We start from the raw sequence: 24,431 nt of genomic DNA, 5'->3' as shown, positions 1-24,431 counted from the left end.
CCCCAGCCTGTGTAATGTTGTGTTTATAAATTTATTGAGTCATGTAACACTCATTAATGAAGGATGATAACCCAACCCTCACTGGGAAAGACCAGAGATGGATTAGCTTCCAGTACCCCCTTTGGTTGGATGCAGAAGTTGTCGTGAAAATGTTTCAGTGGGGGTTAGACTAGATGACCTCAGGGGTCCCTTCCAACCCAAAACATTCTATGATTCTATGATTGATTCTCTGATTCATGTTCAGTCACTGCTGCTTTTTCCCATGTGGAAACAGCCCAGTCTCCATGCTCTCATAGCTCCCTTTCTCCTATGTGTCAAGGGCACCTTTTGATGCTTGTTGCCTATCACCTCGGTGGTTGCTGAAGGGGTGCAGACTGCTATGGATAGGTCTCAGCTGCGGTACATTGGATGCTGGTTCAGGTTTTCCAGCCTGTGGCCACACTCGAGTTACCCTCTTTGATTTACGACTGTGTGACTTTTTACTTTGGGTTGAGTTAGAGGTCAGCTGCATCTATACAGATCATAGCTCATGATGGTTTTTTGTATTGTTCTTCAGGGACAATGTAGTAGTGAATGAGTGAAACTTAAGTCTTGCTGTCAGGCACCACCTTCTCACCTCTCTTCCCCACTCCAAAGTGAAGTAAGAAAACATATTTTAGCTCCCTGCTTAATCTGTTTTGTTCTGTGTTCCTTTCGGGGTCTTGACGCATGCAGCATCATCCAAATCAGAGGGTTCGCCATCACAGCGTCACGAAAGTGCACCTAAAAAGCCTGAAGAGAAAAAGGAAGTCTTCAGACCTATCAAGCCTGCTGTAAGTTGCTTCTGCTTTCCCCTGTCCTCCCTCTCTTCCAGGTAGGCCCACAAAACATAGTGTGAGCTTCCATTCATGATGCCATTGGGGGTGAACTTGAGTTGGAGTTTGTGGGCCCAGCTGCGTGTCCTGGTCTCTGCAGTTGCCTGCACACATCACAGTACTTTAAACACGAGAATTTGCTCTGCTTCTGGAATTGATTTCTGCTCTCTGGTCTTCTTCCTTCCTAACCTTTGCCTTTCTCTCTTTCAATCTTGTGCTTCCTTCCTGGGGCTGGACCAATGATCATGCATTTGACCTGAATGTGCCAATGCTGGGCTGAATGGTGCAGGGAGAAGTGGTAAGACCTTAAATTGTTGCTATTTTCTCTGAAAGATTTCTGACGTTTTCTTTATCTCGCTGCTTTTACAGCTGATTACAACTATATGTCTATTTGTATCTGGGGGATCACAGTGGGTTTTCACAGTATTCCCAACTTTCCTTAAAATTTTTTTCTCTCGCCATTATGATACTGCACTAGCACCCAAATCTGTCAAAGCTGCTTTCTTAAAGAAACATAGAGGCTGGTCCTTCACTTCTGATAGTATAACGTGTGAAGTATTCTCCATAAATTGTATTCAGCTAAATTAAGCGTAGCTATACAATTGAGAGCAGATTGCACTGACTGCAAACCTGGTTTGCCCACACTCCAAGCTGCAGACAGAAAAGCAGGTTATGTCCCATGCTAACGAATCTGAATTCTCAGGAGAACTCCGTAGCGTGGATCTGTGCAACAGCAAATGGATCAAAAGGTTTCTAGAAGATCATCTTTCTGCGACTGTGCCTTGGGTGGTGCAATAAGTCTTAGGATCTTTCTGCTACCTTGACGCCTAGATTTCTTGTGGTGGATGCTATTAACCTGCAAAGTTTAGGAAAATGAACTGTGACAGTCAACCACTGTGTGAGAGTGGGTCCAGGTGCTTATATATGTCCTTCAGATGGTGTAGTGGGATAAACTGAAGTCATAATCAGGATAGTTTGGATTCAGAGTATATATATTTTTCTATAATATGGCAAAGCCTCCTTAGGTTGAGTCTTTCAGTGCTTTAATTTATCACAAAGTGAGTTTTGGTAACTATCAGGAATGAATAACTCAAAGGAAACAATACTGCTGGGGCTATGGAAACACAGCAGCGGACAACTCTGGGGCCAACCCAATGGGGTTGTCTTGCAAATTCTTTTCCTCTCTTCCTTGTAACATTTTTTTCCTCCCTCTCCTATCAGGATTTAACTGCATTGGCAAAAGAATTGCGAGCGGTAGAGGATGTGCGACCTCCACATAAAGTGACGGATTATTCATCCTCAAGTGAGGAGTCAGGGACAACAGATGAGGAAGACGATGATATGGAACAAGAAGGAGCAGATGAATCTACTTCTGGACCAGATGATGTCCGAGCAGTGTTAGTTCTTCCATGTTTTGCCTCTGTTTTCCCTCTCGGGGGGCTGAAGGAAAAGGACATTGGGTATTTTGACTTGTATGTTAGTTCTTTCAGTTTACAACAATCTGTGAGCCAGACGTTCACTTTTTCAAACACTGAGGGGAATCTTTTCAAAAAATAGGCTTCTATAAATTATGTCCTTTCTCTCTTCTCCCTTTGATTAGTTATAAAACAAGAAGCAGTGTTTAACAAACTCCTGACTTTTTTTTTTTTTTTAATAGCGAAGCCTTTCTAGACAGGTGATGTAAATATTCCACTCTGGTCACAATATAAATTAGAGTGTGCCTTGGTGCAGGGCAGTGAAAGCTAGGGCACAGATGTTGTTATCTCACTCCAGTTATTTCTTGTCCGGCAAATAGGTCAACATTGAACTTGAGCAATGGTGAAACAGAGTCAGTGAAAACCATGATCGTCCATGACGATGTGGAGAGTGAACCTGCCTTGACTCCTTCTAAGGAGGGCACCTTAATTGTCCGACAGGTATTGCTTTTCCTTCCCTGTGCAGCGCTGCACCTTTTCTGTGCTCATTAACCCACTCGCTCATTCACCCATGCTGTTTCTACATTATATTTGTTGTTCGTATTACCAAGACACAGCTGTAGTGAATTTCAGATGAGCAAGATGTTTGATGCATGCAAAGAGGAGAGTGGCCCTTCACCCCTTGCTACTGTTTTGCATGCTTTCCAGTGACACCCATGGCAGCACCGTGCAGCATACCTCAAAGTTGGGAGAGAAGGGTAGAAAAGCTGCAGGTGTGTGGAACAAGTACCTAGAGCAAGAACTTTGTTTAGTTTTACCATAGAACCAAACGTGGCTCTTAGGAGTGGGGCTGGGAGGGAGGCTGGGGGGGGAGCATTCAGGGTTTTTTTAAATTGTTTTGAACCTGTAGTTGAGGGCATACAGACCACCCAGATAACATACACACACACGTACATACAAACTCATGCAACAGTTAGTGTGGGGGAACGGAGAAACAAAGTAGGTGGTGAGGTAGAGAACGTGGACAGAGATAGGGTGCTGTGTTGTTGCCTTTGATTCCGAAAATATCACATTCTTGTGCCTCTGAAAGATAATGATTCCCTGCTTTTAAATGAGCTCATGTGTTAATGAGCATGCTAGCTTATAGGAGTTTCCTCGGTAATCGCATTTCTGAATTTCACAACTGAATGCCAATTTCTTAATTGAGCCCTCTGGTTTGAAAATTAAGATTTCATGCTTATTGTTTTAAATAGTTAGCTGAAGGCATTCACCAGACAGTCCAAGCTCGTATCTGTATAGGATTTAAGTTAGTTTTAAACAAAAACAATAGGGGAAGAAATCCTCCCCCTCCCCTTCATCCCCCCCCACCAAAAAAAAAAAAAAAAAAAAAGTGCTTGTCCGTGTTGTGGTGGAAGACTTACCAGCACAGTTACTCTTCTGTTAATTAGTGGAACTGGCTGTGCAAGTCAACCACACAACTAAGCTTTTGCTTGCCATGTGGGAATTTGCTGAATTCTAGTAGCTCTGCCCACTTTCCCTTTCCATCCAGGCATGAAGGCATGGATTATCAGCTTATTTTTAAAAATAAATAAATAAATGTAAAAAGCTAGGAAGCGAGCGAGGGAGAGAAGGAGAGAGGTTGTTAGGGATATAGACCTTTAAGCAGCACTTGAGCAAGACAAGTGTGCCTGTTTTTTCTACAGAGTACAGTTGACAAAAAGCGTGCCAGCCATCATGAGAGCAATGGCTTTGCCGGTCGCATTCACCTCTTGCCAGATCTCTTACAGCAAAGCCATTCCTCCTCCACTTCCTCCACCTCCTCCTCCCCATCCTCCAGCCAGCCGACACCCACCATGTCCCCACAGACACCCCAGGACAAGCTAACTACTAATGAGGTATGTCTTACACCACAGCTGGCTGCTTTCGTAGGGTTGTTAGCAGCACTGCCTAGTAGCTAGTTTGCAAAGGAACTCCAGCCAATCTCCCCTGCTTTTTTTTTTTCTGTCACCTTTGTTCCCACCCCCCAAATAACACATTTCAGTTCTGTGTAAGAAGCCCTTAACTCTAGAGCAGTCCCATGCCAAACTTGCCAGTTTACTATTTTTGCTTCCTCTTAGTGAGTCATTAATTGCATGGCCTTCGTTTTAAACTAAACTTGACTATTGCATTTTCAAGCCAATATTCTTTTATTTTTTAATTCTGTTTTATTCCGGGAGCAGGCTAATTGCAAGCAGTGTGCCTCTTAAAAATTAGCGGTTAATTTTGGCTTTGTCAGTAAAGGCTGGGCTAGTAATTCCACACGTATGAGGAGCTGCTTGTGGAAACTCACCCTTTGGCAGAGGAAGTGGCAGCAGCCATGGAGGGATTTTACTCTTAAAAACTTGCCACATGGGCTGGGTGAACAAATCAGATGTTGCCCAGGAGGGTTGTAAAAGCCTGGAGTATTGCTGTTTTGGAATAATGAATGGGGGAAAATCTTTGGGTTTTTTCCAAGTATGTGTGTACTTTGAAAAGCAGCTGTGTAAAGATGACTCTTCTCCACCAGTGCCAGGTGGAGAAGCAAGGCTTCACCACGGGGGAAGCTCCCTCTTGCTGTCCTGGGCTGATCCCAGGATGGTGCCTTCCCTTACTCACCAAGCGCTGGTGGACGAGTCTGGTCCTTAACGTGTGTGTAAGCCCTCACCGCAGAGGAGATGCGTGAACAAAGGGCATCATTCACCCCTTACCAACCCTAGCAGTAAGCAAGGAACCCGGTGCGGTGGCTCCACTCCTGGCTGGGGGGCCAGCCTGCCTCTTGGGGAGACCCCCTTTCTGTATGCAAGCAGGAGTGGTACAGGGGAAGCAAAACTCGGGGAAAAGAAGCTGCTGCTTCTCAGGGTAGAGCCCTCCTGCCATGTAGGCATGCAAGCGGTGTGATGAGAAGGAGAGGTTGTGGTGAGCTGGGTAGGCTGATGGCAATACATGTGTTTACCACAAGATCAAATATGCTTCCGAACCACGTAGCAGGAGGGTGGGTGGGAGGGTTTCCTCCTGGAAATTTGGCTAGTGTAATACTTAATTTTCAGCTATGCTTCATTGGTCTTTGATCTTTCTAAAAGCATACTCTTGTAGGTTATAGAGATCAGTTGATTGATCCAGAGATATCCCTGTTCATTACTTTGATCTAAGCAATAAATAAGCAGGGTTCAGTTAACTCAGCTTGGGAAGTGGAGGCTGTGGCAGCAGTTGGTGGCGAAGGAACCTCTCGGTTTTGAGCTGTGCAGGGGAGTGATACACTCCTAAGACCCATTGCTACTTTTTCTGCAGAGAAGAGGCTTAGAAAGATCAGAGGTTGAAGATTAGTTCACGATAAAGAAGTGCCTCTAGCTACATTTGCATAAAGCTGAGCAAAAACCCAGTACTGCTTGGTATAACTCACCCACATGCACGCCCTTTCTATATGTACTTTTTTTTTTTTCACTTGTCCCATTCTGCTTCAGTATGCAATGTTGTCACCATAATACTAAACTGGCAAGGGTTTTTAAGTCGTTCCATTTCCACTTTTAACAGTCATTGTTTCACTTGTCTTCTTTTCTTTATGTTTTTTCATGTTTAGACCACATCACTCAGCAAGCACCAGTGATTTTATCCACTACATATTCATAGCTTCATATCACCGTTTGCTACACCTTCCACACTAATGAGCCCCTTTGTTCGATACAGGTTTAATATGTTGCTTTGTCAAATAAAGGTGGAAGAACCTGCTGCAGCTTTCTGGCAAGAGGCTCAGGTTAAACAAAATAGGGAGAACGAACAGTAGTGGACATTGAAACATAATCCACCGTAGAAGTGAACGCTTGATCCCAGATGGTTCTGATTTTGTTGCACAAGCCAAGAGATCAAACTTCATCATTTATTAAACTAGCTCACTTCAGGACATACTTCATAAATTCAAAAATTATAGGTAGTGGACAGCTTGCAGATAAGATAGTATAGATACATTTAAGCAGATTTTTTTAAAAAAGAGACATTCCCTCACTTTGTGCCTGATTGTAATGGCCAGTCCTAAAAATCTTCACTAGCAGCTGAGGTGGCAGGGCCAATGATTTAGCTAATTACATTTCGCTGTAACGTGTACAGTGTGCATATGTATCTAGTTCAGGTGTGGTGCCTGCAGTGCATTGTGTATCTATAAAAGAAATATAAAAGCTTGGGGAGGCTCTGTAGCATAATTCTGTAGTGACTTAAAAATGTTGGTTGTTGTTATCCATGCTTTTTATTGTCATTAATATTAATAAAGTTGAAATTTACATTGCAGACTCAGTCCGCTAGTAACACACTCCAGAAACACAAATCTTCCTCCTCCTTTACACCTTTTATAGACCCCAGATTACTACAGATTTCTCCATCTAGCGGGACAACTGTGACTTCTGTGGGTAAGTAAAGTAGCTGAAGACAGCAATTGAAAAAGGGTTCAGTGACTTCAGTGGCTCTTTAAAGTACTTATGAACGTTACCATCATGCTTTTTATTTGATTTGCAGTGGATGGCATAGTTTATTTCTTTTCCCATTTACATTTCTTACAAAAAGAAAGACTTGTTCAGTATTCTCAGTTACTGATTTGGGTTGTTTGGTGTAAAGAAAATATGGCCGGAATTTAGCACTTAAGGGTTATTACATGCACTTTACTTTTCTTTATTTCAGTAGGATTTTCTAGTGAAGCAATGAGATCAGAGGCAATAAGGCAAGACCCTACACGGAAAGGATCAGTTGTCAACGTGAATCCCACGAACACGCGACCACAGAGTGATACCCCAGAGATTCGCAAATACAAGAAGAGATTCAATTCTGAGATACTGTGTGCTGCCTTATGGGGTAATGCAAACCTGTTCCTCCCTTGCCTCCTGCACTTCTGAAGTGCAGATGTGCCAGTATGAGCTTACGGTCTTCGACAACCTATCTCTGAAACCTTTGCTGTTTCTCTGCGCTTATTCAATGCTTGTTTACTCTTTTTGTTGCCAGAGCTGATCATTATTATGCTGCTTCTGCTTTGATATAATTTCCCACTGCTGTATGTATGCTTCTGATGGCAGAGTTCAGACTTCGTTCAGCTGATCGGCCTGTCGTTTTCTCTCTAGCCTCCGTTAGTACATCTCCTGCAATGTTTGGGAATTTGTGGTCGTCTTTGCATTGTACACCTAGTGCACATAGGGTATTCCATTTAAAAAATAATCAACTTCTTGAGCCTCTTGCTAATGTATTGTTGTGGAGCTTAATTAAGATGTGTTTCGTAAGATGACTTTCCACCTCAGTCATCAGTTTATGTAGGAAGGAAGAGGGGAAAAAAGAAGGGTAGGAGGGACATTTTCCAGTGTGAGTCTGTGGCTTGGTTTTGTTGAGTGGTTAGTGCAGAGGGAAGCTGGGTATGGGACGTCAGCTGACCAAGAGCGTCTGGCCTTCTTGTCACAAGGGGTAGTTTATGTCGGTGTCAGACAGTTAGTCAGGATCCTACACTGGTGAAAGGCTTAGAGCAGTGCTTGTTGCCTGCTGCAATGTGGAATCACTGCTGCAATACCCAGTGAAAGCTTTTCTCAGCTGTGTCATTTCTTTCTTGGCCAGGATCTATGGGGCCACCTGAATTTTTTTCATTATCTAGATGTTAATAGATGATGCTTGTGTATATTATGTACATATTTATCTAATATCCCTAAATTTAACAGAAGGCAAATGCACATGCATGTAATTTTAAAAACTGTGAAGAAGAGAGCTGGCCATTCCCCTGAGTCACACGATGATTGGATAGGTAACACAGTGCACTTGTTTACATTTTCACAGCATTTCTCAATTCTCAGAACAGCACTGTTGTCCTATCCTTCTTGCCTGCAAAGCCAGGTCAGTTAAATAGCTCTCCTGACACCTTATCTCCCTATCTGCTGTTTTCTTTATTTCCAGAATTTACTGGTAAGAATTTTTACCCCAGTGCTATTTCTGCATGTATTCATATGAATTCTTCTCTGATAAAATGGTGGCTTGTGCAAATGTAAACTTTCAGGCTGTGAAAGGGCAAAGGCAGAGAGAAATCATATGGGATCAGTAAAGATGACTCATAATTTCTCTGATCTGCCCTGTTTTGCCAGTAGCAATTTGTGTTAATGGTTTTATATTTCTTTGATCCATGTATGGATCCTGTCTGTTATGGTCATTTAAAGTATAGGTGTAAAATCTTAGAGGTGTTTTACAGCTGTAACAAAGCACTTCGCTGTTGAACATTTAGGGCCGAACTGGTGGTGATGCAAGCTGGCACACATGCTTATTTCTTGATAAGGTTTAGCTCCCTTTACTCTTAAGCAAATTAAGCCATTACATGGTGATATTTCTTATTCAAAAAGAGGGGGGCTTGCTTTGCCTTTACCTGTGGTAATGCCATAATATCTGGCAGGTTGCTGATCGCATTGGGTCTATGATGCTGTTTCTTCTATTTCTGAGTGGTGAAAGCCAATGTTAATCACATGGATGCAGCAGCAGAGATTTTTACACCCAGCCTCCACAGAGAGCCTGTACTTTTTCAGGAAGCATTTCCATTTGTTTGAAAAACCAGAACTGCTTAATTATAGGGTGGCGGTAGAAGAGCTCTGCTGGCTGTGGATAAAGACATTTTAAAATACAGGCACTGCTCACCACCAGCGTAGTACCTCATTAGTTTAGTCTCAAAATGCATGTAGCTAAGGGAAGGGGTCGGGGACAGGCACGCACGTAAGCTCGAAGCAGAAACAACTGCACCACAAAGGCAGCAGAGGAAGAGATGAGGGTGGAGGTGGGAGCGACTGAGCCCTGATGTGCATAGAGGGGAAGGGACCTGAGGAGAGCAGTTCGCATGTGGCTTGCTTTGAATTGTAATCCATGCTGGAAAAAATACAGAAATACGTGTCGAAGCTGAGTCACTTACGGCTTTAGTCAACGGGTCACGGAGCTGCAGGAAGGAGACTTGACTGCTGGGTGCTTCCTTGGCTGGTCTGGTGCTGCTGCAGCCTGTGCTGAGCCCTGACTCAGTGCGTGCCTCGCTCTCCCTCCTTCCTTCCACCGCTTCCCAGTTTGAGGATGTCTCCCAGTATGGGAGATGGTTGATGTGAAATGCCCCCGGGGGCTGTGGGACAGGAGCCAGCAGACCCATGTGGGGAATGCAGAGGCAGGGGGAGGGCAGGAAGGGGATGGAGGAGATGTCAGCAGCTGAAGGAGGACCCAGGAGGGCTGCGGGCCCTCTCCCAAGATGGGCTCTGCGTCTGCCAGCATCCATGGGCTCTCCTTGCCTGGAGGAGGCGGAGGAGTAGCAGAGCAGCAAATCTGTGCAAAGAGAGGAGATGGTTTGCTGGGAACTCTGAAGTTTCCTTACTGAAAACGCAAGAGGGATGAAAATGGAGATGCATGATGGTTTCCGACCTTCCCGTGGGCTACGGCTGTTTTTCTCATCCACTTTTCAGAGTGCCCCAGCACCATCAGCTCAGGCTCTTTCCCCATCATTACCTCCTCCTGGCTGCAGCTCCACTCCCTTGCTAACACCCTGTCCCCTTTGGGAGGCACCTCGTGCCCTCTGGGTCAGGGTGAACATGCTCTCCTTTTTGCAAACCGCTCCTGTGTCTGGTAGCCAGGGTGGTGTTTAGGTAACGTTCCTCATCCTTGTGAGCAATGCCCTTTTTCGATACTATGAGTAGGCATCTCACTGCTGTAGGTGCAGACTGCACCGAGATACTGACTCCTGTATATTGGGCCCACGTGCTGCGTTAGAAAAGGTTCGTTACAGGATCAGCCCGGATGATGCATCCATTGGCACCACTATAGTTATACCTGGGGATTAATTGTCTGACTAGGGATTAAGGCCCATAAGCAATACAACTGTGATCAGCTTGTGTGAGTTTTGCTTTTCTTATTTCATTACTTTATTATGCTTAAGGATGACAACTTTTACACTGGGATTGCAACACAGAAGTCTAATAAAGTGAGTCATGCGTTTGGTTTGCTTTCCATTCTGTGTATGGTATCTGACCTGTCTCTGCACAATTTGTGGGGTCCTAGACTGAAATGCTATTGCAAATTAATAGTTATGAAATTTAAGAGTGATAATATGTTAATAGATTTTTAAAATGTAGTCTCATATATATATATTTAAGTACTTGGGTTTTGTGGTCTCTCAGAAAGTGTTCCAGTGGATGTGTGGACCTTTGTAGAAAGAAACTGGCCTAGTGACTTTTCTCAGCTGTATTTGCTTGGTCTTTAGGAAAAACCTGTGGAAGCACAAGATTACTGTAATCCCTCTAGTTTTGATATTCAGATGGAAAAGATTGTTGGGAAGCTGAGGACCACCCCTGTGCCTACCCTTTTACAGGAGGGCTATACCACAATCTGTTTCTCCCAGAGGGGACCAAGCCCTTACCACTGCTTTTTTGCAATGTCCTTGTCAAGAGCATCCTGTTACCAACCCCCCTATCAACAGCTAATACATCTTTGGAATACATAAGCTTGGGTACCACTTTGTTCCTCACCCCTCCTTCAACGTTAGCATCTCTTTTTGTTTGCGAACTGGTGCTCTAGAAAGGTCTCCATGGTCTATACCACTCTCTCACTCTTTTGAACACTACAATTTGGTGTCAGTAGTCGCTGCGGGCAGGTAATGTAGACAGCTTCTACATCATGAGATCTTTTAGGCTGCAGGCAGCTGAGACACAACCAACAGCGGTTAGACCTGCTTGAAACAAGACAGTTGCTATGCCAAGGATCAGTTCATCAGAATACATGGAAAATCTGCCTAATAACTTGAATCTCTGTTTTTGTTTCTTCCAGGAGTGAATTTGTTAGTGGGCACTGAAAGTGGTTTGATGCTGCTAGACAGAAGTGGTCAGGGGAAGGTTTATCCGCTCATCAATCGAAGACGATTCCAGCAAATGGATGTACTTGAAGGGCTGAATGTCTTGGTGACAATTTCTGGTAAAATTCAAATTTCAACATGATTTTTTTCCCCTTCTGTTATGGCACGGCAGAACGCTTTTCTTGGCAGCCTGTGTGTTGAGGGGGAAGTCCTGACTTGACTGAAGTCAGTGAGTTTTCCATCATTTCACCTCTCTGAGTCTACAGTTTGTTTCTGCAAGTGAATAATTTTCCACGCAAGACCGTGTGCCTGCTTGCCCCCTGTCCTTCCTGCTGTGGGGTGGCCTTTAAAAATGCTGCATGGATTTGGGGGAAAGATCTGGCTTTGTTTGTTCTGTTTGGGAACTGTAAGTTAATGTTTTGTGAAGTCTGTAAAAATGGCATTCCTTCTCTCTGGCATGATTACTTTCAATGTGGCCTCTTTCTAACCAAAACACGATTTGCTACTTGGGTTTAAAAACATCTTCTGTATTAAAGTCTGTAGAATGGGAAATGCTCTTGCGATGGGAATGGGAAATGGAAATAAGAGTGATGTGCAAGTGAGTGTGTGTGTGTGTGTTTGTGGGGGGGTACAAATGTGTACGAGATGTGGAATTACCAATGTGAGAAGGCAGATCAGTGCAGTTTTTGGCCTTGTCTCTTACTGGATGCAACTGCAGACAGCAAAGCGATGCAGGTTGAAGGGGGGTGGTGGTGATTGTTGCGTTTGGTTTGTGTGCCCTGATGAAAAAATGTATTTTATGAAGCTGGAGGTTCCAGACTGTTTGGCTCCAGAGAGTTATTGCATAAGGTTATCCTGCTTGTTAAGCAACTGTATGTGGTGCACTGTTAATCGTCCTTCACAGTTGTCGTTCAGCCATTTACTTTTCCTTTTGTTTTAGTTTGCGAAATCAGCCTTTGCTGCACTGCGCGGGTGTGACAGGGAGAGGATGTTAAATGAGGTTTTGCACAGTGGCCGCTGTGTCATTGTTCAGAGTCACCAAAAATTTTGCTGAGGCTCCAGAGCCCCTCTGACTCCACTGGAGGAGCTCTCTTGCTCTCCCAACACTTGCGCAAAAGGACACACAACCTAGACAATTTAATGCAATTTAATGCATTAGCAGTGCTGTACTACTACAGGTCCAAAGAACTGTGCCTGTGCTGGTGTCGTCAACATGGGACTTCGTTTCTGTCTAGAACAACCGTATTTTATTGGCTGGTTGCTTGTTGCGTTTTCAGCTACAGCTATGCTGTGAAATCTTTAAAAAGAAAAGATGAATCAAGGAGGGTTTAAAAAAACACAACCTGCTGCATGTCATTTTGGTGTCTAACCAAAAATACATTAAAATGTAAGCTGTTTGAAAAGCACTGTTTGATAGAGTTTATTCTATAGCAGGCCTTATAAACAAAAATATTGTATAATCCAACTTGTGTAAAATCTGTTGATTTGAAGCATCTCCTACACAGATGACAAGAGTCTGTGGTTCAATATTGTGTGTAATTGTTTTAGGTTTATTTATGTTTACGTCAGTCGTGATCCGAGTACCCTGACACATCCCTTTTCTTTGTTTCCTTCAAAACTATTGCTTCCTGTGTGGAGACACGCTACATTAACCCCTCAGAAATCAGCTGATCTTTGGCTGGTTTATGCCTTCCTCTCTATCCCACCTCCTGCATTTTATGGGAGGTTACTGGAGTACGAGGCAGGAAAGAGGCATCCCTGCCCACGGCGGGGGGCCCACTTGGTGAAACCGTGATGCTTTTATGCTCAGAGCCCCCTTACCTTCCTGTTCTGGCGTCTGCGCTTCAGTGCTCAATTTAAGCTTCCCCCATGCTGGACTTCTTTTGGTGTCTTTTTATTTATAGTGAGTTGCTCCACCTCTCCAGGCAAACTGGGAACACTGACATGAGGATGTGTTTCTGCACATGGTGCATCTTGGCAGCTTGGTTACGGAGCTGCCTCCAAGCTTTGTTCCAGGACTGCTACTGCTCTGCTGGGAGCATTGTTCAGCTCCCTACGGTGCTCTCAGCAGTACCTTCCCTCGGCTTTTTTGGGAAGTGGTGTGCCGACGGTGACAAGGCTTGAAAAGCATCACCACGTTATGCGAAGAAGTTGCGGTGCGTTAGGATTTAGAAGGGATTGTCACCTAAAATTGCTTTTAATAGACACTCTTTTGAGTCTGGAAATTTGAAATCAATTCTTCCCCCAATGTCTATCTCAAATAGTACTTAAAGGCGGCCTATAGGAAAGATGGGGAAAATCTTTTTAGTAGGGCCAGGGGTAATGGTTTTAAACTGAAGCAGGGTGGGTTTAGACTGGATATAAGGAAGAAATACTTTACAATGAGGGTGGTGAAACACTGGCACGGGTTACCCAGAGAGGTGGTGGAGGCCCCATCCCTGCAAACATTTAAGGCCAGGCTGGATGGGGCTCTGAGCAACCTGATCCAGTTAGCAGTGTCCCTGCTCACTGCAGCGGGGTTGGACTAGATGACCTCTAGGGGTCCCTTCCAACCCAAAACATTCTGTGATTCTATGAAATATAAAACCTATTCACAACAAAGCTTTTGATACTGAGATACTGAGCTGCTGGTGCAAGAAAGCTTTGCAGGTCAAAGTAGAATAGTTAATTGGTTCTTCAGTTCATACTGTTGGGAGGCAAAAACAGTTTCGGCTGCTCACGTAGTACAGTGCTGAGAGTCATAAGAACTCTGGAAGAGAGAGTGACGACGTGCATACAGAACACGCTCTGCTTGTAGCTCCCTGAGGGATTTGCCAGCCCAGCTGGCTGACGGTGGCTCTCGGGAAGGTAGGAAGGCGTGACAGAGTAGAAGAACTGGTTGGAATCTGCCTGCTTAATAATTGAAAACCACAGGACAATAAAAAACAAAAACTCAATATAGGAAAAGGAACTTTGCATTTGAAATGACGTCTGTGAGAGAACCAGAGCTGGGAGTTCTCATAGAAGTCACTGGCTGATCAGTTCATTTGATGGCTGGAGCAGAGTTTTCTTTCTTGTTTTATGGCCATAAGAATTAGACACCCCCTCACACCGTGTGTCGTGTTCCACCCCCACCCCCACCCCCAAAAAAAAAAAGACCAGATTTTTGAGACCTTTTTAAATTGACTGGTAGAGATTTACAAGCAGAAGGATCTAATCCCCGCACTCCCAATATAAACTTCAAGAGCAGCATAACTTGTTGAAATACCCATACAGAGCCATGTTTATAAAACTAACCGGTCCTGCTCTTTTCAGGTCAAGCTGCTGAAAGGCAGAGGAATTTCCTGTCTTGTGACTTTCCTTGTGGTCTAGACACTAAAACACAATGGGAACACACTTGAGATATTTCTCTGTTGTTGTTTTGAAAGATGTTTCTGGTTGGAGAGAAATACCCTGGTACATATCATGTGAACCAGAAGTAAAAAAAAAAAAAATTAGCCACGTGCTGGGAAATTCCTGTGTGCACTGTTTGTTCCCAGTCTTCAAGTTTGACTAATATATTGAGGAAGCTAAAGCCACGGAAATATCTGAGGGAGAATTTGTCTCCCGGCGCACAGGGGCTTGTGATGGTTTTAAAAACATTTGGTGCGTTGCACTGACCTTCAAACTCTCCTGTGCCCCCCGAGCTCTTCCTCGCACAGAACTGCAGTGCCTTCTGGTCCGGACTGTGTTCCCTATTTCAGTGTTTCTAAAGGAGCCCTTGTGGCTATCGTTCACAGTATTTTCATGGGACAACCTTTCCTTGGTCAGATGTGGGACTTGTGGGAATATTATTTCCTGCTCTGGTCCCTTTTCCAAATCTTACAGAGCTATGGCAGTGGTGGGGCTTTATCCCTTTATGAAACTTGGCTTAATAAATATAAAGACAGGCGATAAATCAGGGTGCTCTCTTACAGCCAAATCTGCTGTCACATTTTGTAGTAGGGATAAACAAAGGACAGTGCAACGTTACTTCATGTTTCGTTCAGTGCCATCAGAACAGAGAGGCTTTTAAAATTAAATAGCGGGTCCAGTATTTGAAAGCAGATTTCCAATTCCACTTTAAATTCAAGCTCAGTAAAAACAGCTTTTTCACTTTGAAACTGCCGCCTCTTTTCCTCCTGCCCTTCCCCATCCTGGCAGGTCGTGGCTTTCTGCAGCGTAGACCAGTACGGTGTCACCTGGCCAGCTCAGCACCGACTGCAGTACAGGTCAGCTGGCTCCTTTCAGCTCCACGGGCTGTGAAACACTGTCCACAGTCTCCCACGCCTTCCTCATCGTGGCTGGTGAAGCACTAGCATGGAGCTACTCCACTGACAAGTTGGGTCCCTGAGAGCATCTCCGATTTCCTTTCCTTGTGCAGAGACCTCACGGAGCCTTACTAAATGGCCCCTGGTCAAAGCAGAGACGATCTCTCTTCTTTACCTCCAGTTTCATCTGTGGGACTGTAATGGCTTCGGGCCGCAAAGCAGCTGGAGGAAGGAGGGTGCAAGCTTTGAGTACGTGCATTAGGGCCACCTTCTCGCTAGTTCAGCAAATGCTTTGTAGGCCATTAGCTGTTAAAGAATCGCTGATAAAGTTTATCATGAACCTTGCTCTGCATTCAAGGAGGCCTTCTCGTATTGAGAGTTAAGAGTCTGAGCTGTATTTTGATAACTGTGGCAGATGCATTGTCAGGTGAAGATAGGGCAGCCTGGGCAAGTAGATTCTCTCACCTGTGAAGAAGAAACACCTCTTGCAGTTTCTGTGTGCAGCCTGATAAGTATTACACCCCTTGCAGCACGAGGGAAGGGCTGCTGACAAAGCAGTCGTCAGCTTTTAGCAAGCGGATAAAGTTTGCATGGGCCGTGTGAAATTCTCTCACTGCGCTTTCAGATATTGTACATTTTTCCTGACAACAGAACTGGTGTAAAGTGGTTCAGTAATGAAATTGTTCAGTGCTGTTCCTTGGTGTGCTTTTCCGCCAGGGGAGCAATGAACGATCTTAAAAAACTTGACCAGTTTGTGTCTCTGAGGATGATAAAAGGGATGGAAATGTCCTGGTCACTGGCTGGGAACCAGAGTTTGTAAAATACATTTCAGCACCATATTCTTCACTTTTCCTTCCTCCTTTCAAACCAGTCCTACTCTCTTCCAATAGCTGTACAGATAATTTCGGGCCTCAAATTCCATCCTGCTGTTCTCTTATAGTTTTGGGCAAAAAAGAGCCGTTCTGACTCGGCTATATATAGGGGTTTTTTATCTTGGTGAATGACTCTCTGGTGCTTTTGTTGTGGGAGTATAAACCTCTTTCAATAAAAGTTGTTTGTGTCATAAGAACCAGACAACTGAAGAGCTGTTCCCCTGAGTTTGTCACTTCATGTTCATGTGGTACCACCATGCGTCTCTGTCATTGATTATCGGGAAAGCGTGTGATTGGGTTGAGTCTGGAGTAAAGCTGCTGAGGATGTAAAAACTGAGGGAGATCTCTGTGGCTGCAGCAGTTTCTCCTTCATTGTCATTTTGGTTTGCTCTGCAGAGCTTTCTGTTTGCTTGGGCGGGTTTTTTTTTGCACTTATCTTCCTATGGAGATAAACCAATCTTTTTCATTTTGTGGCCAGGTAAGAAGAACAAGTTGCGAGTCTACTATTTGTCCTGGTTAAGAAATAAAATCCTTCACAATGACCCTGAAGTAGAAAAGAAACAGGGCTGGACAACGGTGGGTGACCTGGAAGGCTGCGTGCACTATAAAGTTGGTGAGTAGTGAATGCAGTAATTAAATCGTTGGGATAAAAGCCGCCTTGAGAAAGGGAACTGCAGTGCATGTAGCTGCTGGGCTTAAGATTTGGGTTTATTTCTAGCTGTCCTCCCTCTTCCTCGGGGCAAACTTTTCTGGCAGAGCGCCAGAATAGGTGGCAAGTTACTGGGTTAAACTGAATATGGGAGAGGTTTTGCAGTGGGATGCTGGGCTGTGAACTGGAGCGGGTGCAAATCCCCATCTGTCTCCTTCCCATGATGGATGCAGCTTCCAGGAGAGTGCTAATATGGACAGTGAGGGCTGGTAACGTTTTGCCACCTCTGTTAGACCCTTTAGGTAACAGAGGGACTCTTGTCAACTAGCAGCTGTTCTCTTCGCTAGCAGGTTTCCCTGATTTACTGTGATGAAATCACATGCTGGAACGGAATAAAAAAAAAGCCTCCTCTTTCATGTAGATTTTAAAAACTGAGGGGAAAAAAGAGAGTAGGAGGAGAAAGCAAGCCCAGCTAGTGTGTGAGCTTTGGGGTGGCATCTGGGAACAGAAGCATATGTTTAACTTCAAGATGAGTCATTGATCCCCTCTTGAAATTCATTAAATTTCCTAATGCTGTCTGAGATCCACTGCAGTACAGTTCCGGGATGAAGTGTGTTTTCACTAGGCAGGTGCCTTTGAGTGGTTTTAAGTCATTTAAATGGATTTGGCATAGAAACTTTCATCAAAACTAGTGAAAGGCATGTAGCATTCACTGTCAGCAAGAGTCTGCAGTGAGCCTGCTGCCCTGCAGGTGGGGATATGAACCAAGAGCTCTTTCTCCTGCTTCAGTCTCATGGTGCATCTTAATGGGCCCTGGATGTTGCCTTTGATATGTTTTTCTCCTAAGAGCCAGCACAGTTCCTTTCCAGCTGCATCAGTCACCATGGAGCAGCAGCAATCGGACTGAGCTCAGTCTCCTCCTGTCACACGTGTGCTCTTGGCAAAACCTGCTAGTGGGGTGTAATCAGTAACAACAGCAGTAAGTGACTGCTGAGCCAGGAGCTTGACCCCAAAACCAATTAATAATGTATTTCTCTGGTATCGTACCCCAGGGTGTCAGCAGCATAATGAAGTGGCCTGCTAACAATACATTAACAGCAATTGAAAAGAGTCTTTCCAGCAGGGAAGCGTGTGAAACAAAGAGCATTCTCTTCCAGATGAAGAGGGGTTTGTTAGCCTGGGCTGCAGCTTGGCACTGGACTTCCCTCTGAACCATAGATGACTTCTTCAGGTAGTGAGAGGCCTCTTTGACAGCTGTGCTTCAGTTCCCAAGAAGGATGAGCTCTGCCAATAGTTGGGCTCACGGTCTGGAGGCTGCCACCGAGGCAGCTGGCACTGATCGCTTCCTTGTCTCTTTGATGCAACAGGGCTCTTGGTCGTCAGGGTGAAGTGGTATTTATGGATCTTGGTTGCTTCAGGCAATTTTTGGCTCCTCTAAATGATAAATTGCTCTTTTGAAACTTAAGATTTGGGTGAATTCCCAGATAGCACCCAGAGCAAAGACCGAGGATTATCAAAGGACCCCTTTCACAGATAAGGTGGTTTTGTTCGACACCCCCCTCTTCCTTGAGAAAAAATTCCAAGAAGTCTTGTGAGCTAGACAAGACTGAACAAAAGCTCTGTTTTTCAGTTGGTACAGCTGTGGAGGTTGAGAGACTTTTTTTTTTTTTGCCCATTGAAGAAGTGTCAAGTCCTTTAACACTTACTGTTCAGTAGTCTTGCTTCCCTGCAGAGTAGGAAGGGAGCAAGTGGTAGCTTTGTCTCCGTTACCTACCAAGAGACAACAGCTACAGGCTTCTACAGTGGTAAGATATCTAAAAGGCATTAAAATAGTATTTATTAAAGAAGCGTTCTTCTCACAAGTCTGAGATTTGCACTCCTGCCACATTTCAAAATCAGTTTTGGTTGGGAGATACAATGGCAGAAGGTGAAGATGCACACAATTACTCGTTATTTTCGGTAAGTGTCATATACCCCTAAAACTTGGGATAAAGAGGTAGCAGAAAGTTCCTGAGGTTTCTCAATGTCATCCAAATAACACTGATGTTTTTTTCATCTCCCCCAAAAAGAGTGCTGGAAAGAGGTTAACAGACCTCAACACTTGGAAGTCCCCCACGATCTGTTCCTTCCCAAGTCCAGATGGCAGGTGGAAGTGCAGATCCTGCAATACTTCTTGAATGGCTGTTTCTAGACTTCATCAGTCCTCTCCTGAAAACAGAAGTAGTTAACGGAGCTTTTTTTGAAGGTTAATTTAGCCAGCTGTTTGAATATGGGAACAGAGATATATTCAAGAATTTGTGGATCAGCTATGTCGTGACACTTTATTTCTGATAAATTCAGTGGAATTTATTTTTCAAGTGAGTTATCTCAGGCTTTAGGGACAAAGAAAAGTACTCTGCTTTCAGACTTGCCTTTTGCTTTTGAAATGGACTTGTTTCTTAACTTTTCATTTCAGTTCCCTTTTTTTCCTTCTTTCCCCTGGAGAATTTTGCCGTCTGCTCAAAATATCACTGTCACCGCTGTGACTGGAACTGCCAATACACTCTGCCACAGCCATAGGCTTCTTTTATTGGAATTGTCCCTGTCTGAAAACCAATTTTCTTGTCTTGATGAGTAAGCACTGTGTACTGTGGAAACAAATAAATGTAAATAAGTGTGTACCAACTAGGTAATTCGAAACATGGTGATGGGTTCAGTTACTGATAAGAGTGACGATTTTTGTGGCATAAATGTGTCAAAATACTTAACTATATAGAATTAGCAATCCCAAAATGCACTGTTACTAGAAACCTCCAAATGTATGTAAGTATGGAGAAATACTGTCATTTTCTGATTGAAGTAACTTGAATGACTTTGGAATTACTGCTGAATTCTCTTTTTGCTTTGTTTTATTTTAATTTCAGTTAAATATGAAAGAATCAAGTTCTTGGTAATTGCATTGAAGAGTTCTGTGGAAGTCTATGCATGGGCACCAAAGCCATACCATAAATTTATGGCCTTTAAGGTAACAGTATATTTCAGACATATGTAGGATTTTCATGTATCCACTTGCAGTTACCCCTTTTCAGAAATGCTTCAACGTTTTGTCATGGCCATCTTAGACATTCTTCAGTAAATCTGCCATGAACTTTGTATTATATTTTAATTTAAGAGCTTTTTTAGCTCTAAGAGGCATTTAAAGTTCTAAATTGTAACTGAGCATAAACTAATAATCAAAATGACAAAATATCACAACTGTTTGTGTCGTCTCTCTGTAAATAAAACATGAGGCAGAGAGAAGTGAACTGAGTCACTAAGCATCTTCATCTGAGCAGAGCAAGTCATTAAGTGATACTCAGCATTGTTATTTTATTTGAATGCGGCATGAATGAAGTTAGCTGGCTTGGCATAATTACCAGACTGATTTGCAGACAATCAGCTACTGTCGCTTGTGCAGATTGCAGGAAACGCTACGGCAGCATCAAATTGCCCTGAACTTCAGGGAAAACAATTCTTACTAAAAACCAAACAAATAATTACTTACAGTATTGTATGATTGAAATGCAATGGGTTGCAGAGTAATCTGTCCTTGTCCATGAGAGACATGTTAGCCTGTCCAGTCTGGTGGATGGGGGATAGAGAGATGTGGTAGGAGTGAACCCATAATATGTGCATTAGAGGATGTTTTTATAAAACCCACTGTAGTTCTAAGCAGTAAAGTAAATCTCACTGATGGTTGTCTTACAGTCATTTGGAGAACTGGTACATAAGCCATTGCTGGTGGATCTAACTGTAGAAGAGGGTCAGAGACTAAAAGTAATCTATGGCTCCTGCGCTGGCTTCCATGCCGTTGATGTGGATTCAGGATCAGTCTATGATATTTATCTACCAACACATGTAAGAGCTGCTGCTGGGGTTGGGTTTTTTCTTTCTTTCTGGTTTCCCCCCCCCTTCCTTTCCTCACATGATCAACATGTCAGGCTGTTCCTGTGGATCACTGCCGGGTGCTGGCAGTGGTAAGTTGGGTGGAGGGCTCCAAGCAGATGGAGCCACCTGCGCTTAGGGGCTTGTGCCTCACTCTCTGTCCTCTCGTCACGGTCAGTATGTCTCCACGGTTGGGAGCTGCCCTCTCAGATCTGACGTGGGTGAACGTGACTGTTTCAGGGGTAGCAGCTAAATGGCTGACTGCATTGCAAATGCCTGGCAGAGGCTACAGGGAAGGTGACAGTACAAATGATGTGACAGCCCAGCCCAGATTTGGCAGGGTTGGCACAGGCCAGGTGGCCTTAGCTACCAAGGTTTCCTGTTGTTCATTTTACACAGAGAGGTGTCAGATGGGCCCGCAGTGTGCAATGCACCTCCCCAAACACTGTTCACTACAGTGCAGAGGTCTGAGGTTTGCACCTGGGCTGCTTGTCCCAGGCTCCCCTTCTGCCCATGGAAAGAAATGGGCACTCCTGGTTTATGGTGGCTGCCTTAAGATGGGAGCATTTGTGCCCCAAAGGTTTCCAGGTCTTTGTTGTCACTGTGTAGGGTGTCTAGCTTTGGGAGAGCAGGGCTAGCACTTCGAAAGTGAGTGAATCCCTGATGTGCTGTCAGCCAAAATCAAAAATCACCCAACCCTTTCTCCCAGTGTGGGCTCTGTGGCATTAAAACAAAAGGCTTCCTCTTCCCTTCCACCTCTATAGATCCAGAGCAGCATCCAACCTCATGCAATCATCATTCTCCCAAACACGGATGGGATGGAACTACTGGTCTGCTATGAGGATGAAGGAGTTTACGTCAACACGTATGGAAGGATCACCAAGGATGTGGTTCTGCAGTGGGGAGAAATGCCAACTTCAGTCGGTAAGCGCCTCGGCAGAGTCAAATGCAGCGTGCCCTTAAGGAGGCGCAAGCATGCGCACGTGGGCAGGAGGAGGGTGCGTCAGGTTTGACTTCAGGTTCAGAAGCAGCGATGCTGTAGTATTCCTGGGAAGCAGCTGCGCAAAGTGGAGAATCACCACGTGGATCTGTTTTGTGCTGGGTTTTTAAGAACAAAATCCAAACAAGCATGTTGTGGAGTTCAGGAATGAAAAAGTCAGTAAGTAGCAGGGCCTCAGTGGGCAGCTACACAATTTTTGCTAGACAGCCACAAAGTTGTGGAAACCTTTCAGTACGAAGACATGTAAGGTGGCAGATGGGTAAGATATTATTACGGGTAATTCTATGTTGTTAATGGCTGTATATCTGATTGGGTGTGTTTACTTTAATTCACGTGCAGATTGCTCATCTATCCTAGCATGGCAATTCTCCCGAATCTCTCCAGTTCAAAATAAGGTAGTTTTGAGAGTGGGAGCAATGAGTGTAGTAAAATGGGCGCAGGTTTGTTACAGGCACAAGTACACACCAGGATCCCTTTTACTGCCTGTGCTGCCATATTTCAGTGCTGAGCATAGCATGGGCTGTGGTCACACCTTCCTTTTGATGGGCAAGCACATTGAGTTTTACTTCACTTGGAATGAATACGTGTGTTGGGAGATGACTGCTGATAGCTGTTTGAGCAATGCAAACAATAACGGAGGAGGAAATTTAAAGAAGTTTCACACACGGCATATTCACTCTTGTGGTGATTAACTCTTGATTAGATCTAAAAGCAAGCAGTTTTTATCAGCTGGCAAATCGCAGAGCCTTTGGGGATTGGAGTGCCTGTGAAGTAAATGGCACCGAGGCAGCCAACACCATCTGAACATCTCATCTGACAATTTTTAGAAGCTATTTGGCCCAGTTACCACTAGTGAGATTTTTAAAAATAAGCACATTTCCAGCATGATGGTATATGCGATGGTATAGGTGTACATTATATTGTAGTAGAAAATTCGATTTAATTTCACTGAAAATCAATATGAGAAGAATTCTCTAAAAGGGAAGTATTACAAAATTAAATATTTTTAAATTTTGCTTGCTAAGAGCCATTGTTCTTTTTATTTTTCTGTTAAGTATGCATGCAAATCAGAGGCAAGAGCTTATTCTTCATTAAGTTCCCATATGTTATTTTTTGGCAACGTTCCTAAGACTATCCATCAAATTGCTTTTTGAATATACCTTTTCATAATGCTGGTGACTTTCTCCTTTATTTGATTTTTTTACTGTTATCAAGAACAGATTTTTTTCCTCATGCTACTACTAATCTGTTTTCCCCAGTGGCACCCTTAAGGAAAAATGCTTGATTTTCTTGTGTTATTTGTGCACAAAGGAAAGTGGTATGACAAGTAATAGTATTTCCACTTGGAGAGCTTAATATGAGCCTCTTTTAAGACATACTGAATACTTTTCAGACCGATTGGCTTTCTCAAGAAGGAGAGCAGGTCTTTGAAGTATTACTCCTGCTACAGGAGGCTAGCTCATTTTTTTCTAGTTTTCCCTTTCCCTCTGCCCTTTCTCTGTTTTTGCTGACAGACTCCTTCAAGGAGGGAAAATAACACTGTAAGACACAGAGCTGATGCTGGGGACATACCAGCGTGGATGGGTTTAGTCTGTTTAAAACATGGGTTCTGCTTTCTCCTTGTCAATACCTAATTAGCCTGTCTCTTTGCCAAACTTGGGAGAAGAAGCCTGGGTAAAAAATTTGATGTTCCTTCCATTTATTTGAAGGTTGGAAGGTTCCCACTGTGTCACGAATGCTCAGGCAAGATGTACGTTACTAACATGGAAAACTCACAGGGAAATGAAAAAAAAAAAAGGTATTTTTAGGCATCGAGAAGATGCTGAAGACAGAAATAGCACTCTGAACGCCTGTGTAGTTACAACACGCAGGTCATTTTTAAGCAGAGTGCGTCAGTATACTCCTCTTTTTCAGTTCCTCCATGTTGCCCCCTACCTGTCCTAATGGGCTGTGTGCTGTGTTTTCTCTCCAAAGCGTACATCCGATCCAACCAGATTATGGGCTGGGGAGAAAAAGCTATCGAAATACGATCAGTGGAAACTGGACACTTGGACGGTGTGTTCATGCACAAAAGGGCACAAAGACTCAAGTTCTTATGTGAACGCAATGACAAGGTACAATTCCTCCCCCCTCCTTCTCACCAAGATGCTAAACGTGTGCTTGAACTGGGTGCTTGTGGTGGGTTGACCCCGACCAGCAGCCAAACACCCACCCAGCCTCTCGCTCACTCCCCTCTCCCGGGGGATAGGGATAAAATAGAAGGAAGGTGAAAAGACTCATGGATCAAGATAAAGACCGTTCAGTGAGGACACCAAAAGCTGCGCACGCAAGCCAAGCAAAATAAGGAGTCCATTCACAACCTCCCATTGGCAGGCAGATGTCCTGCCGCTTCCTGGGAAGCAGTGCCTCAGCGTGCGTCACGCTTGCTTGGGAAGACAAATGTCATCACCGCAACGTCATCCCCCGTCCTCTCCCGTTCCCTGAGCTTTTACTGCTGAGCATGACGTTACATGTTATGGGATATCCCTTTGGTCGGTTTGGGTCAGCTGTTGCAGCATCGTCCCCTCCCAGCCTCTTGCCCATCCCCAGCCCCTTGGCCTTTGAGGGGCGAGCGGGCCGGAGCAAAAGCCT

General features: G+C 44.2%; 1 protein-coding gene across 1 annotated transcript in view; it reads left to right on the top strand.

The window, feature by feature from the left end:
• Positions 1–24,431, top strand: part of MAP4K4 (mitogen-activated protein kinase kinase kinase kinase 4) — a gene marked incomplete at its 5' end in the record, with an annotated part of 164,981 nt that overhangs the window by 139,660 nt on the left and 890 nt on the right. The window contains 13 exons of the mRNA XM_035894358.1: positions 715–812; positions 1,144–1,152; positions 2,076–2,251; positions 2,650–2,770; positions 3,973–4,164; positions 6,567–6,684; positions 6,953–7,123; positions 11,084–11,227; positions 16,727–16,861; positions 19,801–19,901; positions 20,624–20,773; positions 21,565–21,724; positions 23,775–23,914. Coding sequence (XP_035750251.1) covers positions 715–812; positions 1,144–1,152; positions 2,076–2,251; positions 2,650–2,770; positions 3,973–4,164; positions 6,567–6,684; positions 6,953–7,123; positions 11,084–11,227; positions 16,727–16,861; positions 19,801–19,901; positions 20,624–20,773; positions 21,565–21,724; positions 23,775–23,914 — 1,715 coding nt within the window. The remainder of the gene's footprint in view (positions 1–714; positions 813–1,143; positions 1,153–2,075; positions 2,252–2,649; positions 2,771–3,972; positions 4,165–6,566; positions 6,685–6,952; positions 7,124–11,083; positions 11,228–16,726; positions 16,862–19,800; positions 19,902–20,623; positions 20,774–21,564; positions 21,725–23,774; positions 23,915–24,431) is intronic.

Source organism: Egretta garzetta, unplaced genomic scaffold (assembly GCF_000687185.1).
Source record: "Egretta garzetta isolate BGI_Z169 unplaced genomic scaffold, ASM68718v1 scaffold5, whole genome shotgun sequence".
Lineage (NCBI taxonomy): Eukaryota > Metazoa > Chordata > Aves > Pelecaniformes > Ardeidae > Egretta > Egretta garzetta.
Note: the sequence above shows the minus strand (reverse complement) of the source record. Positions and strands in the feature narration are given on the sequence as shown.